Source organism: Sceloporus occidentalis, unplaced genomic scaffold (genome assembly GCF_023333645.1).
Source record: "Sceloporus occidentalis isolate IW3139 unplaced genomic scaffold, rSceOcc1.0.p SCAF_8, whole genome shotgun sequence".
Taxonomy (NCBI): domain Eukaryota; kingdom Metazoa; phylum Chordata; class Lepidosauria; order Squamata; family Phrynosomatidae; genus Sceloporus; species Sceloporus occidentalis.
The window spans coordinates 22,839,279-22,857,500 of NW_028316988.1; the positions used below are offsets into that span (position 1 = coordinate 22,839,279).

Here is an 18,222-nt window from a genome sequence, read left to right on the forward strand (position 1 = left end):
GGCATTCCCAGGCCATGCCTCTGAGGAGGCCACTGGGCACCTGGGGTCTGGCCCTGGGGTGACTGCCAGCCTGCCATCCCATGGGGAGCCAGCTCAGCCAGAAGGGTCTCTGGCAGGCAGACAGGGGATGGTTGAGAGAGAGAGGCTTAGCTTTGAGGGGGGTCCCCATTCCTCCTCCTTCTCCCCCTTCTCTGGGTCCCTGCGCATCGGCCCAAGCTTGTATTCCTTCCAGCCCTCTTGCCATCCTGGAGAAGGACCACAGGGCATGTCACGCTCCCTTGTCGGGGCTCACCCCACGGCCCTTTCCTCTGGGGATTATATCAAGTCCACTCTGCACATGCTCAGACATTCCTCTTAAAGAAATCCAGGGCAGTGCTGTTCAGGGGCTGCTTTCCTGCCTTGAGTCTCTGAGCAACATGAGCATGGCCTTGCTGGGTCAGATTAAAGCCAGGCCTCGTAGTTGGAAGACTTTAAAACAGAGGCTGGATGGCCATCTGTCGGGAATGTTTGATTGAGAGTTCCTGCATGGCAGAATGGGGTTGGACTGGATCAGGGCCCTTCTTGGGGTCTCTTCCAACTCTAGGATTCTATGAGTTCAGGCCAGTCCTTCCCCAGAGGGCCCATACTGTGTTCTGAGAAACTCATCCAGGGCAACCAGCCTCCCATCTCCCAGCTGCTGGATCATGAGAGATAGACTGCTGCTGTTCTTAGAGGTTCCACTTAGCTTTGGGGGATGCTATAGCAGGGGAGGGACACCTGTGTTTCCTAGGACTCAAAGCTGGAAAGAGTGTTTCTTTTCCCCTTGCACCTCTTCTTCTTAGAAGACATGATGTTTTCTGCCTCTGGCCGTGGAAAGGGCTGGGCCAGACTTTATATCTGAATGCCAGTTAAATAGATGTCAAATCACTTGAGGGCTCCCTTTTGTATGTTTCCTTTTGGGAAGCACCAGTGTGTGGAAGGGGACCGAAAACCAGGAGGGCCTCTGGGCTCTGGAGTCCCTCCACTCCTTGCCCGCCTCTGTTCCTGTGGCACTCGGGGGTCTCTGTGTGTGTTTCTTCAGTCTTGGCCACAGATGCCTCCTTTTCCAGAGCCAGTGGCTCACTTCAGAAGATGCTGGCCTGCCACCCTCCCCACTGGCCACTGGTGGTCTGGGTATTGCCAGGTGAGTTGCTGCCCATCAGCCTGCTGTGAACCATTGGCATCCCTGAAGGGGTGCATGGCTTTGGTCTTTTATGACGCACTTGGTTATGTTTTCTGGCTCTTTGGCTTGAAGCCAGGGGAAAAGACTGGGTGGACTGGCAAGGAAAAAGAAAACCACAGTTTCACCCTCTGCTCTTCATGCTTGCAGCCTCTTAACAGTTTTGGGATTGAAGCCCCCGGGCAAAGAAGGGGGTTCAAGAGGGCTGGGGTATGGGAGAGCACAGCTTGTCTAGGGAATAGGAGGCAAAAGGGGTCCATAGTGGGGCTGGATGGGAAATGCTCAGAGTGCAAGACAGGCAACCTGTGCTTGGGCCTTTCCCCACGGCTCCTCCTTTGGCCTCCAAATAGGGCTGGTGTTGGGTGCGGTGGGCTGCCCGCTCAATAGTTAACATACAGAAATGTTGTACAGTGGGGGCCCTTGGTTTCAGCCTGCTGGAGGTTGGCTTCAGGAACGCCCCCCCCCCCCATGCCAAACCCCATGGATGCTCAAGTCCCATTAAATACAATGGGGCAGTAAAATGGTGTCCCTTATATATAAAATGGCAGAAGCAAGTTTAGCTTTTTGAGATCATTTTGGGGGTGGCAGCAGTGACTGGTTGACTCTGTAGATGTAGAATCTGTGGAGATGGTGGGCTGGCTGTAAATGACTCCGTTCATAATTTCTGGCCTAAAAACTGGGCTTGCCTCCATCTTTCTCTTTCATCTTCTCTTGTTTTCGTCTTCTTTTTTTGCTAGCAGTGGTTTGGCAGCTTAAAAATTTCCCTCAAGGGATGCTTTGATTTTTGTCAAACTTCAGCCTGGTGTGAAAATAGAAGGGGCTCCCTGCCATTCTCCAGCCGCTGGGGAGTCCGTTTCCCCCTCAACATGGGCGGGGGGGGAGAGAGAAAGATTAAGACAGCATCCACACTGCAGAGATAATCTGGTTTGACATCGTTTTAACTGCCATGGCTCAATGGTATGGGAATTGTTTGTTGTGGCATCACTACAATTCCCAGAATTCCATAGCATCGAGCCACAGCAGTTAAAGTGGTGTCAAACCAGATTATTTCTGCAGTGTGGATGCAGCCTAAAGCCCCCTCCCAGGATTTCTGTCTCCAGAAACCATGGCTTCCTCTTGACCATCCAGCAAGTGGCACATGCTGTATTGTTTCTGTGTTTTTACGTCCCCTTTGGTGAAACAAAACTGTTGTGGCACCATAGCAAAGCACATGTGTGTGTGCATGTGCATTTGTGGCAGAGGAAGGCTTTGACATCAGTATGCCTGGATTCTGAGGGTCTCTGTCATTGCTGGCGCACCCCTCCCCAGCTGGGCAACCTCCTTATGTATTGGACTATATGAGTCCCATTGTTTCTGGCAAGGAAGCGCCATCCATTCGTCAGGCTGGGTTTTGGTGCCCAGCATTGCTTTTTCTGCTGGAAGGCTGAGCTGCTTGTGAGGAGAAAGGTTCTGTGCCACAACCACCCGCAGCGGTGTGCTGTAATTCAGGTTTTAAAGCCCCCTCCCCACTTTCTCTCTGTTTTGTAGAGTTTCTGCAACAGTTGAAGTTGATGCTTTTCTCTGGTTCACTTACCTGCTAAGGATTGTTTTAGGATGTTATGAAGATCAGAAAGGTTTTTGTGCCTTTGAGGTATTTAGGCCTACCAGTGACACCAAGAATATTTCCCGGGCTTTTCTTAGGCAAGGAATATTCTGAGGTGGCTTTGCCAATTCCTTTCTCTGAAATACAGCCTACAGCACCTGAGATTCATTGACAGTCTCCCATCCAAGTACTAACCAGGGCTGATCCTACTTAGCTTTCACAATCAGATGTGATCTGGTGGTGCTTTGAGGATATTTAGGCTATGTTATTAGTATGGCTGCCTAGAAATGCCTCATGTAGGAAGAGGCCCCAGTACTAGTAGTGATCACCTCCTGAAGCCCTTGAAGGTTCACAATTTGTTCCCAGCTTCCATTCCTCCAAGCCTCTACTTGGCTACTAGCTTTATCAGTGGACATGTTTGAGGACAGGGTGGGAGGTAGAGATTCCCTGCTTCCCCCTTGCTGATAAGCAGACTGCTGGCAAGCCCCACTGCCCATGTTTTAAATTTCTCCCTTGCTCTTCCTCCTGGGAAAGAGGCTGGAGGGAAAGGAGGTGTGGATACAGCTGACATTGCCCCATGGCACCCACCTTTGCCACACATGAGAAGTGTGTTTGGGAAGGGGCCCTTTCTTGGCCAGCTCTCCTCTTCGGCTCTCCGCACCCTGTGCCTAGGCACACCCTACTCTTTGCTATCTTGTGTTGATGCATGAACTGATGGGTTTGGGCAAGAAGGGGGCTGGCAACCAGGGCAGGAGGCAGGTGGCCTCCCCTAGGGATGAGTAAACTGCTGTTTGTAGCCTGATTTCAGAAGGAATTTGTAAAGCAGCCTATAAAGTCTCACATGGCATAGGCCCAGACCGTCAGGAAGCCTATGCCTCCCTGTGTGAGCCTGGCCAGGCCCAGAGACCCTCCTCAGGAGAGGTTGCCCTCTGCCCTGCCACCATCAGAGGTGAGTCTGGTGGGGACACATGGCAGGGTCTTCTTGGTGGCTGCCCATAGGTCCTGAAATTCATTTTAGCCTACCTTTTATTATTTTGAATTGTACAGCTACTGGGCAGCTGCAGTGGTGGTGGGGGTAACACTGGCAGAGGATCTCTGAAAGACAATGGCAGTGGCAAAGCCAATGCTTGTTAGTGCTGCACAGAAGGAGGCGCAGTTAAACCCTTTTGAATATCTTTTACCTTGAAAACCCTATGATGAGACATTCAAAGAATGAAGCAAGATATATTGCCAGAAAATGAGACTCCCAGGTTGGAAGGCACTCAACAAGGTATTGAGGAAGAGCAGTGGACAGCTAGTAGTAGCGCTGGGGTTAATGATGCAACTGGACTCAAACCAAAAGGATATTCAGCTGTTGACATGCTCAAAGGCAAAAGGAAAGTATGAAGTTGTACAATACATATTATAAGAACATGGAACATGAGAAGCATGAATCAGGGAAGCTAGACATGGTAAAACAAGAAATGGGGCATATTAAAATTGCAATACTTGGGGGTACGCAAGCTAAAATGGAACAAAAATGGGTCATTTTGAGTCAGATAATTACACACTGTTTTACTGAGGAAATGAAAATTCAAGAAGCAATAGAGTGGCATAAATAGTGAGGAAAGTTGCAGGAAAAGCAGTCAAAGAATATAGTGCAAGGTCTGACCAAATCATAGCAATATGACATCGGGGGGAAATTTTGTTTTATTTCATTACAACTGCAAGAATTATATTTCCACAAAAATGGAAGAGAAAATATATCCCGAAGCAAGAGGAATGGCTGTGGAAATTCTATGATGCTAACGGACACAATTACTAAAATATAATACTTTTGAAAAGTTTAATGAGGAATGGCTTATAGTAGTTAAATTTTAAAAAGGAAAGTGGGGTGAAATAGTGAGCGTGAGCATCTGGGTTGTTTAATATTCTGATTGAGGGATAAAAGGAGAATCTTACAGTTTTATTCAGTATAGGTGTAATTGATAAAAAGTTAAAATTTTGGTACAAAGGAAGACAGAAAGAAATGTAGATTGGGTATCAATAATTTGTGATATCGTAAGAAAATCAGCAAAATAACTAAGATTGGGCCAGTACTGATAGGGAGGAAGTGTGGAATCATGTTTTTAAAATGGTAAGAGTGAAGGTTCAAGTAAGTGAGGTATCATAGAATCATAGAGTTGGAAGAGACCCCAAGGGCCATCCAATCCAACCCCATTCTGCCATGCAGGAACTCTCAATCAAAGCATACCCAACAGATGGTCATCCAGACTCTGTTTAAAGACTTCCAGGGAAGGAGACTCCACTACACTCCGAGGAAGGAGTTTGTTCCACTGTGGAACAGCCCTTACTCTCAGGAAGTTCCTCCTAATGTTGAGGTGGAATCTCTTTTCCTGTACCTTGCATCTATTGTTCCAGGCCCTGTTCTCTGGAGCAGCAGAAAACAAGTTTGCTCCCTCCTCAATATGACATCCTTTCAAATATTTAAACATAAGGAGAATAACTTCATATTAAATTAAAACATTAAACATGTTGTAGACTCTGGCCTTTCTTACGGGAGAGCTAGGAAGTATGAGGCAGATGGAATGAATGTGAATTTGGTTTGCCTTAAGCAATTGTAACAATCTGGAAAGGCCTTTGGTTAAACAAGCCTTTATATCAAAGCAAAGGTATCAGTCACTACACTGAACATTTGACTCACATGTAAGCACATACATGCACCACTGCACTGCCTGCCATGGTTGACTCTTGCATTTCTTGTTGGGGGGTTTCAGCTGGAGAGTTTGAACAAAGCTGCTTGCTGGTTGCTGCCCTGTTGTCTGGATAAACAGCGGTCTTGGTGGTGTTGGCGGCTGCGTCAGCACCTTCTGGGCGCCCCAGCCACTCCCTGGTCTGCCTGGGTGCTCCAGGTGAGGGGGCGGGAGGTGCTGAGCACACTTGGTGCCAGGTGAGGTGGGAGCGTGAGCTCAGCAGCAAAGCAGGCAGGGAAGGACTGTTACTCATTGTTTTGGAAGGAGCAGCCATGAGGAATGTGCGCTCCTTCCCTCGAAGAACGAAAATATCCCCGACAAGGGCCAGAGCTCCCTATTAGGGAGCCTCTCCGTAAGGGGAAAAGAAGAGATACCTCTGCCTGTGATGTCCCTAAGGAAGGTGGTCAGATTTGGGGCAGGGGGGCTGTCTGGGCAGAGCTTGTTTGTCCTTGGAAGTGAGATGCCTTGGGATTATTCCTGGAATGCCCCAGCATTTCCTGAGAGGTCCACAGGACCCAAGCTGCACGTCCGTCCTTCCCTCACAAAAGGATTGTTTCCTGAGGCTGTGAGGAGAGGGACAGCCTCCATTCTCCCCATCAGTCAAGGGCAGCAGGTAGGCCATTGCGCTGGCGGTGGGGTGGATGGGTGGGTGTTTAAAGCCATTGCTGGCACCAGAAGTGAGCAACCTCCCACCTCTCTCCTCCCCTTTCTCCAGCTGGGACGGCTCAGTTACTCTTTTAGAGGCTTTGGACTGGTGGTTGCCTGCAGAAGGCCATTACAGTCTGATTGTGGGGGCACATGTCACTGTGGGGGCCCAGGCCAGCATTAGGAAGGTGTGTCCTCCCTGCTGTATTTCCACAGGAGACTCTTAGTACTTCTCATGGGGCACAGGATGCCATGCACTAAGGTGATTGGGCACTTAGGAGGGGAGTTCCCACTTTTGTGCAGTGGTGTCCGATCCCTGCCATAGGGCAGTAAGGCTGGCTCTGTGAGGGAGGAATGTGCCAGAGCCAAGAGCCTCCACTCAGCCAGCCTTCAGGCCTCAGGCCTCCATCTGGTGCCAGCCCCAATTGAGTTCCCAATCTCAGACAGGCTGGGCAAATAAGGGTTGGCGATGAGGCAGCAGCTGCTGTGGCCATGGGAAGGAAGGGGTTTGTGAGGGGAGATGTGGCCCCCTGGCTCAGCCTCGTAGCAACAACCCCCTTCTCAGAGTGGATGTCTGGCCACGCTCATGGCTAGTGCTGACAAAGACCCAGAGCGCATTGGAAGCGGAGGAAGTCCCAGCAAAATCATGTGCGGAGCATTGTGCTGAGGAAACCCTTCGGTGGCATCACTGTCGTGGGAGGGGCACCTTTGGCATGCCAGATTTGACTTTAAGCTCTGCTGCAATGCATATGTGTGTTGTGGGGGGAACTCAGGATCTGAGGTGTATGCAGCTGTGAAAAGAAATGTTAGCTTGTCCCACCCAGGGGCATTTTGAGGAATGTTTTACTGATTTGTTTGGTGTTCACAAAACGGAGGAGGAGGAGGAGGAGGAGGAGGAGGAATACAACTCATCTGATGTACTCTGTGTTTGGGAGCTGTGTTGCCTTGAGACTGCTGTATTTGGAAAGACCGACATATACTCATACTAGTGATGTTGCATTAACAGGCCATATGGCACATATCAAACTCCTCCTTAAATCAATGGCCTTTTAAAAGTAATATGGCTGTATGTGGGGTGGGGGGAGGCCAGTCCCTTTCCCAGAGGAGTTTGGGGTTTTAAACATTGGCAACCCCTAGCAAGATAAATGGAAGGGAGAGGAGGTGGTTCTCCGTCTCCCTGGCAGCGCTGCTGGGCTATCTTCCCATGCCTTGGGCCACCCTGACAGGGCTCTTAGGTCCGACTCATGCCTGTCTCAAAGCAAAATGCACATGTGAGCTGTGCCTAGTTGTGCTCAGCAGCTGAACTGAGGTCAAGACTCAAGAGAACCACTCTCTTTGTTTTGTAATGTCTTATTTCAGCAAATTAATAGATTAGGTGCCCAAGAGCCACAGGTGGGCCCAACATTTTCCCGCTGACGAGAAGGAAAAGATAGTGCCTCCTCCTAATCCTCCTCTTCAGATGAGCAGATATCTTTTCCTTCACCCCTGACAGTAGTGAGGTGCCCATGATGGCAGTGGTGAGTGTCCAGGTGCCCTGCACTCACAGCTCTGCTCTCTGTCCCTTGGCCTCTGCTGCCTTTCAGTGGGGCTGGCTCTCCCTGCCACCTCCATTCTATCCTGAGAAAGAAGAGCACCCTCCGACATGTGTCCTCCTTTCTGGCTCTGAGTTGGAGAAGGGGTGGGAGTGAACCTGGCAGGCTGCCCCAGGTTTTGTGGGCAATCCGAGGGCATGCCTGGCACAGGGGCAGAGGGCTCTCTCTGCTGGACTCCTTCAAGGTCACAGGAGGATGCAGGCTGGGGTTGTTCTTTATGGGAGGCACCTCCTGGAGTCCTTCCAGAGGATCTGGCTCTCCTCCCAGATCAGATTCACATCCATACATGTTGATGGGGACTACAATGGCTTGGACTATCCTCACTTTACTCTGCAGAGTTATGCCTTTACACTTTATGATCTTATTCAGTTCTGTCATACCTGCTCTTCCCAATCTTAGCCTTCTTCTTATTTCCTGACTGCAATCACCATTCAGATCAATGTTTGACCCAAGGTATGGTTTGATCCAAGGTATTCCAATGCTCTTGTTATTTGGGTCAAACATTATTTTTGTTTTCAACAGTAAGCCTATCTTGACATTTTCCTTCTGAATGGGTACCTGACATTCTGGATGAACCCTAATTTGTCTGATGGGGTTGTCTAGGGCCCATGGCGGCTGGTCTCTCATCTTTGATTTTCTTCACCGCCTGTCTGTGGAAAAGGTCCAGCTTTTATACCTTAGTTGATTAATATGTTAATTGACACAGCCGATTAGCCTGGTAAGGTGACATTAAGAAGAGGCATGAAGCAAGGATGCTTCCCTGTCTCTCATTTACATTCCTAACAGCCACCAGGTCATGATTCAGGGGTTGTGTGTTGTCAGTCTCTCTAGATGCTTCCCTGGTGATTTCCCCTTGCAAACGCCGTGAAGCCGTATCCTACCCCATTGTGTGCTTTGTAGGCATGGCAACCTCGCATCCGTCTGTCTCTATAGAAACAGACCTCGGTACCTGCATAAAGGCTGGAGAGGGATGGGAAAACCCTGATTTTCCTCTTGGAACGGAGTTGGTTGGCATTGTTGTTGAACTGACATCAGCGGGCCATTTGGGTGCTTGAAGGAAAAGCACTAATCCCCCAAGAAGTGCTGTTCACAGCTTCTCTGTTTGTTTTACGTTACTAATTGATGCTCTGTATCTACAAAGAGGCCAGTACAGTATCTAGTTTCTAAGGTCTGGATTGCAGATTGATTTGGCATGCATGTCCTTTTGGGGAAGTGGACCTCCAGTCCATGGGGTGGGGTCCAGATGTGCATGCTTCAAGGTGAAGAGACTGTCTAGTGAGGAAGAGACAAAATTATCAGTTTCCCAGTGTTTGCCCCATTCTGTTTCTACATTAGGCTGCCCCTTTTTAGAGACCTACTTGAAAATCCAGAGATTTTCCTATGCTGCTTTGGAGAGTGCAAGATGTAAGCATGTCAGTGTGTTCAGTCCTCTGCAGATTTCCCTGGGTGCCCCCCCCCCCAAAAAAAAAGCCAGTTCACGCATGTCCCTGAGTGTGCAAGCAAGTTGTATGTATTTGGGGAGTTCTCTTTGGTGTTGTTTGTCCCGCAGTGAGAACTAATTCTTACAAGGAGCCTTCTCTGCATGGCTGATATAGCTGTGGCAAAAACACGCAGCCACCTGAGACGGTATGTGCTTGAGAGGAAGAGAGGCTGCCTGTCTCACAGTCCCCTTTGGTGTGGAGTATTTCATTGTAAGCTGTTCTGCAGCAGCAGCTTTACTCTTCCATCTTCAGATGTGGGAGCCTCCAATGATCTTGGAGATCCTTGTGCCACCTTCAGCAGCAGCCCACGGCCCCTTGTCTGTCATGGATCATCCCTGGCACCAGGAGAATCTTTCCCTGTGGCATGGGTGTGCCAGTGCTGCAGTTGCATACGCATGGCACTGGAGGAAAGCCACACAGTGTGGAGAATGGATAAAAGTTGGATTTGAAGGAAGGTGGTCCTGAGGCCAGCAAGGTGTTGTGCATGGAGTGTTACAGTCCACACCAAGCCTCTGGCACTCATCACCACAAGAATTGCTGTGCAAATCATACATGTGTCCCTGGTGACAAAAGGACTTTCCTTCTAATTCCAAAGTCTATTGGCAAGTTGTGGTTCATGCAGATTTGGGAACATAGGAGGGGGAATCTATGTCTCTGCTACTGGCTGTCCTATTGAGGGCTGATGGGAGTTGCCATCCAACAAGACTCGGGTGTATGAATTCCTAACCACTCTGGGTTTTTTTCTCTCTGTGTGTGTGTGTGTGTGATTTTATTTGTCACAGTACCCCTCATATCTCATTTTCCAGCCTCCAAACCATGGCTGCTGAAATCTTCTCTTTGACACCATAATTCTTAAAGAAGGCAGAGGGGTCCTGCCCACTTTCTCATTGGCTGCTCCATAGTCCAGTGGTGCACAGTGGGGGAGAAGAAAGTTTACACACACACACACACACACACACACACACACACACCCAACATGTAGTGGTTTGAGCATTGGACTCTGACTCTGGAGAGCCAGGCTTGGCCAAGGAAACCCGCCTTGGACAAGTCACATTATCTCAGGCTCAGAGGATGGCAATGGCAAACCTCCTCTGAAGACACTTGCCAAGCAAACCTTTGGGTCATCATAGGCTGGAAATTACTTGAAGGCAAATAACACCCCACAAACACTCATGCCCCCTTGTTTTGCTGGTTCTGCCTTGCTGGAGACAGGTTAGTCCCTGCTTGGTTCCTGGATGTGTCCCAGAAGGGGCTTCCGCTTCTCTGTGGGACGTTTAGGGATCTGGACAATTGGGCAGCTGGAGTCTTCCTTCCTCTCAGTGGCTTCTGGGGAGGGTTCTTTCATGATCTGGACTTTGGAGGGCTGAGGCCTTTGATGCCCATCCTCTTGGTGGCTCTATGAAGCCTAGGGAGGAAACTGACTGTGGGTACCAGTGCAAGACATTTGTGGCTGGAATGGCAAGGATGGGGCATTTGGGCTGTGGTTGGGGGTGGCTGGGGGAGATGTGGCTAGTGGTCAGAGCAGAGGGGTGGCACAGGAGAGGCTGTGTGGCGCATAGCTGGGCATGTTAGGCATGCTCTCCTGGGCCTGGCATAGGGGTGCCCAGCTTGGTCATAGAATCCTAGAGTTGGAAGAGACCCCAAGGGCCATCCAGTCCAACCCCCTTCTGCCATGCAGGAACTCTCTGTCAAAGCATCCCCATTGACAGATGGCCATCCAGCCTCTGCTTTAAAGACCTCCAAAGAAGGAGACTCCACTACACTCTGAGGAAGGAGTTTGTTCCACTGCCAAACAGCCCTTACTCTCAGGAAGTTTCTCCTAACGTTGAGCTGGAATCTCTTTTCCTGGAGCTTGCATCCATTGCTCCGAGTCCTGTTCTCTGGAGCAGCAGAAAACAAGCTTGCTCCCTCCTCAATATGGCACCCCTTCAAATATTTAAACACGACGCTGCTTTCCGGGGCCTTTCTGGTTGCAGCAGTTCCGTCTCCTGTCGAAATTCACCGAGGATGCCTTTGCTACGGGGGGGGGGGGGGAGGGGGGTTCAGCTTTGGGGGCGCTGCCCGCTGAATGCCTGCAGTGCTGGGCTTCTGCCGGAGGAAAGGTGGCCAAGACAGGCCACAGGGCTAGATCCTGCTCTGCAGGGCTGCTGTCAAGGAGGAGGGCAGCGGGCCTCCACCTGCCTTCGCTGCTGGCATTGCAGGGGGGAATAGCACACAGATGGATGGATGGATGGATGGATGGATGGATGGATGGATGGATGGATGGATTGACGGACAGACGGACAGACGGAGTCTCTTCTCTGGGGCTTCCCCGCGGGGTGCCCAGGTGAGTCCCCGCCCCGTCGAGGCTTGAAGGCTGGCTGCCCTGCTCTTCAGGGGGAGGGAGGAGAGGGGGCTTCCATCGAGGAGGAAGGGGCTCTGCGGAGCCAGCGCCCCTCCCCTCGGCCCCTTCCTTCCTGCCTCTCTCTCTTCCTGCAGCCCGGGAGGCGGCGGCGGCGGAGGCAGGGGGCCACTGCGGGGATCCTCCTCCTCCTCCTCCAGCCGCAGCCCCCTCCCCGAGGGGACCCGGGGGGAGCAGGCGGGGACCAGGAGGGAGCCCTCTCCCGCCGCCTTGTCGGGGCTGGGCGCCGCCGGAGAGGAGCATGGAGCCGAAGCCTTTGTTCAGCCTGCAGAAGGCGCTGGCGCAGCCGGTCCAGATGTGCATGCTCGACCTCCCGCTCAGCCTCCAGCACCAGGACCAGGACGACGAGGAGGTCAGTGCAGAAGGGCCCTGGCTCGCTCAGGGAGCCCCGGGGATCCCTCTCCCTTGGGGCGCCCCGGCCAGCGCTTTTCCCCGCCCGCTGCCCCCTTCGGTCGGGGATCCTGGCCCAGAGCTCCTTCTCTGGGCTCCAGACTTCGAAGGGGCAGCCTCCGGAGGAGGAGGAGGAGGAAGAGCAGCCCAGGCTCCCCAGCCTCTCTTGCCCTGCATCCACGCCCCAGAAAGAACCCGGCTTGGCCCCGCTTTAACTGCCCTGGCTCAAGGCTATGGGATTCTGGGAGTTGGGGTTGGTTGTGGGGTCCAGAGCAGAGCTCCGCACAAGTTGGACATGAGTCAACAGTGCCATGCGGCAGCTAAAAAGGCCAATGCCATTCTAGGCTGCATTAATAGAAGTCTAGTGTCCAGATCAAGGGAAGTAATAGTGCCACTCTATTCTGCTTTGGTCAGGTCCCACCTGGAATAAGACTGTGTTCAGTTCTGGGCACCACAATTCAGAAAGGACACTGAGAAACTGGAGCCATGTGTCCAAAGGAAGGCGACTAAAATAGGGAAGGGTCTGGAAACCATGAAGCCCTATGAGGAACGACTTAGGGAGCTGGGGATGTTTAGCCTGGAGAAGAAAAGGTTAAGAGGTGATGTGATAGCCCTGTTTCAATACTTGAAGGGATGTCATACTGAGGAGGGAGCAAGCTTGTTTTCTGCTGCTCCAGAGACTAGAACGCAGAACAATAGATGCAAATTGCAGGAAAAGAGATTCCAGCTCAACATTAGGAAGAACTTCCTGAGAGTAAGGGCTGTTTGACAGTGGAAGAAACTCCTTCCTCAGAGTGTAGTGGAGTCTCCTCCTTTGGAGGTCTTTAAACAGAAGCTGGATGGCCACCTGCCAATGGGGATGCTTTGACTGAGAGTTCCTGCATGGCAGAATGGGGTTGGACTGGATCAGGGCCCTTGCCGTCTCTTCCAATTCTAGGATTCTATGATTTAGGTTTTTTTAATCAGCATTGTTGATGTGTGCTTCGCTTGTGGTCTATTAAGGACTGTAGATCCTTGTTGCATGCATTGCTTTCATGCCAGGTGTTCTCCGTCCCGTATTTGTGCCTAGATGCAATACCTTACATTCATCCCTGTTGAACTTCATTTTGTTAGTTTTGGCCCAGCTCTCCAATCTCTTAAAGTCATTTTGAATTCTGTTTGTTTGTTTTTCCTCATCTGAGCTATTAGATCTTAATGCCTTTGAGTTGTTTCTGACATTGGGCAACCTAAGACGGCCCTATCATGATTTGTTCGGGGGCGGTTGTCTTTGCCTTTTGTGAGGCTGAGAGAGTGTGACTTGGCCAGGGTCACCCAGTGGGTTTCCATGGCTGGTCAGGGATTTGAAACCTGCTCTACGGAGTCATCGTCCAAAGCTCAAACCATCACACTACGCTGGCTCAGGTGCCATTTGGTGTCATCTGTAAATTTGATAAGTGAGCTCCCTATTCCACCATTCAAGTACTGATAGCAGAACCATGAATCGCATCCCAATAGTCGCTTCTCTCCAGGAGGAAGAGCAACCTTTGTTGAGTACTTTTGGGCTGCAGTCCTTTTGTTGCATGGCTTTCTCTATTTCCATTAATTAGAGCACTGTTTTCCTTTGACCTAGAGCTGGGTGATTCTGGGGTTTGTAGTCCAACGGCCATTCTCTTTTCTGTGTCCTGATTCAATTTCTCTGTGGACGACTGTCCACATAGGACATTGCTTCTACAGTTGGCCCAAAGCTGAATTAATTCCCATCGGCTCGATTCAGTCTTGGAACATGTGATGTAATCATTAGAGTCATCAGGCTATTAAAGATGTTGGGTAGCTATTGCTGTCAGGAGATCAGATCATTAGAGCTGTCAGGTAATTTAGTCGCATGGTAAGAATTTCCATAGGTAAGAATTTCCTTCAGGTGAGGTCCGTGTGTGTGTGTGTGTGTGTGTGTGTGTGTGGTACTGTTGTCCCGTACATTGTATGGAAACTGTTGCTATTGACTGCTTCCGCCAGGGAGTAAAATAATTTTTGCAGCTCCGTTCTGTGTAAGGAAGCTAGAGGAATTTGATACAACTTAATGGATCTGTGTACTGCACTTAGGTGCAGACAGATCAGCAGTGGATTGCTCATTTGGGATGTGGATCGCACACTTCCCGAAAGGTTCTCAGTTCAGAAGCAGCAAATGTGTTTCAAGTCACACCTTAAAGTATATATTTAAATGTGAATTTCCATATAGCTTGGTTTAAGTGCAGATGAATGTGGAACTAGAATGGAGCAGACTTGGTCGAGGTTCATATATGAATACGGCACAGAGCAGACTCCCCAGACTTCCCTTCTGCTTGCTGGAGAGTCAGGGGCTTTAGGATGCCAAACAGGCCCCTAACTGCAGTTTTGCTCTCCATTCCCTACAATTCCTACAGGGATGTAGCCAAGGAGGGGGGGGTTCTTGGGGTCCGGACCCCCCCTTCCATTAGAAAAATGAATGTTGCGTGCTGCTGCACCGCCGTGCCCAAGCCCCATTATAATGGTGGCACTTAGTCTGGACCCCCCCCCCCCCCCGCTTCCTAAAATCCTGGGATTTGCCAACTGGCAGGGGGCAGTCTTGGTTGGGGATTCTGGGAACTGTTGCTTCTCTCAGGCTGGGAAAGGCCAGAGGTGAGCGTGAGGCGGTGGTTTTTGGCTCACTGCTAAAATGAAAAGTGGATGCATTGATGATGTTGTGTTAAAGCCAGCGGGCTCTTTGTGTTCATAAGGACTGCAATGGTCAGAAAGAGAGCCCAGATCACACTCGTAAAAGGTTGGCAGTGGCAAGTGAAACCTTTCATGGCATGGAGAAGATGGGGTGGGAAACAGTCCTGAATAGCATCAGGCGGAGAAGGATGGAGGCTGGAAGTTGGGGATCCAGCCTGAGGCATCCCAGTCAAGATTGTGGTGGGCAGGAAGATTGGTGCCCCTGGGCATAGCCTGCGTGGAGGCACAGAACAGGTCTTTGAGGTGCATATGATGCACCACTGGTTTTTGTGAGCACCCTTGTCCATCTTTTCTTCTCAGTCTGTATCTCATGATCAAAGAGCCAGTGTGGTATAGTAGTTTGAACATTGGACTAGGACTCTGGGAGACCAGGGTCTGAATCCCTCTCAGCTGTGGAAACCCCCTGGGTGACACTGGGCAAGTCACACTTTCTCTCAGCCTCAGAGGAGGGCAAAGGCAAACCCCCTCTGAAGAAATCTTGCCAAGAAAACCCTGTGTTTGGGTTGTCTTAGGGCCGCTATAAGTCAGAAATGACTTGAAAGCACATAAACACACATGCACACACACATCTCAAGCTGGTTAGCTACCTTGAAGACTCCCTTTGTGAAAAATGAGGGGCATGGCATGGGAGACGAGGCCTTCTGGGTGGCTGCTCCCAGGCTCTGGAACTCCCAGCCAAGGAAAGCTGGGTCAGGTCTCTCTCCTGCTGCGTACTTCAATCTGGCCCTCTGGAGTAGTGAGAGAGCACATTTGGCCCCCTTTGTTGTGGAGCGGCCTTAGAGATGGGAAGCAGGGTTCCAGGCTACAGCCCCCATCTCCTTCCACTAAGTCCAATTTCTAACGCTCCTCTTAAAACTGGATCCAGGATTCCGGCCCATTTATGGGATGGCTTCTCAAGTGTTGACATTAGTCCAACATAAAGGGGGAGGGGAACACAAGCAACAACCAAACCAGTCCATACTGGGAATGGGATGAGTGTTGTAGGGCAGGAGGACTTCCTTGGTGGGCTGCAGGAAGCTCTAAGTGGCTCCCCAGCTGGGAAAAGGAAAGAGGAGGGAGGGAAGACACCAGTGAAGTCTCTGCATATCTTAGGGATGCCAGCCTGCCTGGCTGCTGACTTGGCAGAGAAGTCTGGGCCAGCAGCTGACTCACCTGCAAGTCATCCTGCCCAGTTCCTGGAACCTTTTAGACTCATGGGCATGAATCCTTCCCTCCCTCCCCTTTCCTTCCTGCCTGCCCTCTGACTAGCCCCGGTTGCTTTTACAGGAGTTGCTTGAGGCCAGTGAACACCAACCAGTAGCCCCAGCTTTTCTGAAGGACTACTCACCTGGGATGAGTGAGAATTGCTGGTGGGTGACCAGACTTTTTGTCTGTCTTTGTTTTCCATTGGATGACTATGAGGCCCTTTCTGAACTGGCAGTCCTTTGGCTCAAGGCTAGCACTAGGATGTGTGCACCAACCACTCCATGTTAGCACAGGCGAAAAGATATAAAGGAATCCTGTAACGACTTTGAGACTATGCTGACGCTAGAGGGTTTATTTTTCTTGTTGAGTCTCAGTGGAGCTACTGGATTCCTATTCATCATTTTATTCTGAAACAGCCTTTGGATACTTTGCACAGGCAAGATGTTTTCCCACCAAGTATCGGAAGCACAGCTCAGTTCCATGCCTGTCTTTTGAAGAGTAAACCCTGGTGCAACAGCATCCTGGGCTGTAAACAGCCTCTTGCCACCAGACCCTGGTTGTTGTTTGGAGATAACCCCAGAATAAATATGTTGGGTGGAACCCCTGCCGGCTGCATCCCCGTGTGTGTGTGTGTGTGTGTCTGGTGTGGGGTTGGCGACTGTGGCAAATGTATTGGTGCGACCACATGAGCAGATTCCATGAACGAACATCGCCTGTGATTGGCCCTGTGGCTTCAGGGAGGATGTTGAGAAGCTGGAGCATATCCAGAGGAGGGTGACCAAAATGGTGAAAGGTCTAGACACCATGCCCTATGAGGAGAGACTTAGGGAGCTAAGTATGTTTAGCCTGGAAAAAAGAAGGTTAAGAGGTGATATGATAGCCCTGTTTAAATATTTGAAGGGATGCTATGTTGGAGCAAGCAAGTCAGAAAAGCGAAAGAGCAGACTGAGATCAGGCTTGCTAGAGAAGTTAAGGACAATAAGAAGGGTTTTTGGGGGGTATCTCCGTAGCAAAAGGAAGAAGAAGGAAATGGTAAGACCACTGCATGGAGAAGATGGCAAAATCCTAACAGGGGACAGAGAAAAGGCAGAACTACAATAGGGAAAATGCAGCACAGAATAAATCAAGTGGTAATACAGTCAGCCCTCCACATTTGCAGCTTTTACTTTTGTGGCTTTGATTATTTGAAGAATCGATTAATATGTTCTCTCTAGGAATCTCTAAGTCCTCCAGACCAATTCTGCTGGAATTTGATCATAGAATTGTACTGGAGAACTTAGAAGTTCATAGAGAAAACACTTCTCTAGCCATTTGTAGGTCCTCCAGCATGATTCTATGGCCTGTTACAGACTGCCCAAATAAAGCTGCTTCGGGTCTCTTTGGAGGTATGCTATTTAAATGATGCATGGGTCCTAAGAGTCCGGAGGTCGCGCCAAAGCCACACTCCATTCCTAAGCACTGGAGTGCAGCTTTGGTGCAGCTTCCGGATTCTTAGGATGCATGCATCCTTTAAACAGCGTACCTCCAAAGAGACCCAAAGCAGCTTTATTTTGGCAGTCTGTAACAGGCCTATGATAAACTTCTGGCAGATGTTGAGCATAGAGTTGCGCTGGAGGACTTGAGGATTCCTAGAGCGGTGTTCTCTCAGGTAAAAAGAATATTATTATTTTATTCACGGTTTTTCCGCATTCACATGTGTCTTTGACCCTTAACCCCAGTGAATGTGGAGGGACCATGGTTCAGTAATACCTGGCCTGCTTAATGTAAATGAATTTAAGTCTCCGGGACCAGATGAACTACATTGTTTTTCTTATTAGCTGCCCTTGAGTTGGTTCCGACTCATGGCAACCCCATGGATGAGACGTCTCCAAGGATCCCTATCTTCCACTGCCCTGCCCAGATCCTGCTAGCCCTTGCCCTTGAGTCTCTCCATCTGGTGTGTGGTCTTCCTCTCTTTCTTCTACCCTCCACCTTTCCTATTGTTTTTTCTAGTGATCCATGCCTTAGTACAATAGTTTCAACTTGATCATCATAGCTTCCAAGGAGAGCCCTGCTCTGATCTGTTCAAGAACCCATTTGTTTGTCTTCTTGGCTGTCCATAGTATCCCAAGTACTCTTCTCCAGCACCACATTTCAAATGAGTTTATTTTATTTCTGTCTGCTTCCTTCACTGTCCAGCTCTCCTATCCGTACACGGTAATTGGAAACAAAATGGCCTGGGAGTTGTACTCTTTCCCAGTTTGGTGAGTGTAGCTTGGAGGAAGGCTGGAGTTGAGTTGTGAGTGG

The 18,222-nt window shown here is 50.1% G+C and overlaps 1 protein-coding gene across 2 annotated transcripts in view; it reads left to right on the plus strand.

The window, feature by feature from the left end:
- Positions 1 to 18,222, plus strand: part of LOC149308208 (ral guanine nucleotide dissociation stimulator-like) — a 66,293-nt gene that overhangs the window by 507 nt on the left and 47,564 nt on the right. Inside the window, exon 1 of one of the 2 annotated variants that reach the window (XM_089535328.1) lies at positions 11,850 to 11,983. The exons of the other annotated variant lie outside the window; for it this stretch is intronic. Coding sequence (XP_089391454.1) covers positions 11,873 to 11,983 — 111 coding nt within the window. The 5' untranslated portion in view covers positions 11,850 to 11,872. Of the gene's footprint in view, positions 1 to 11,849; positions 11,984 to 18,222 lie in introns of those variants that run through there. 2 annotated transcript variants of the gene reach the window in all.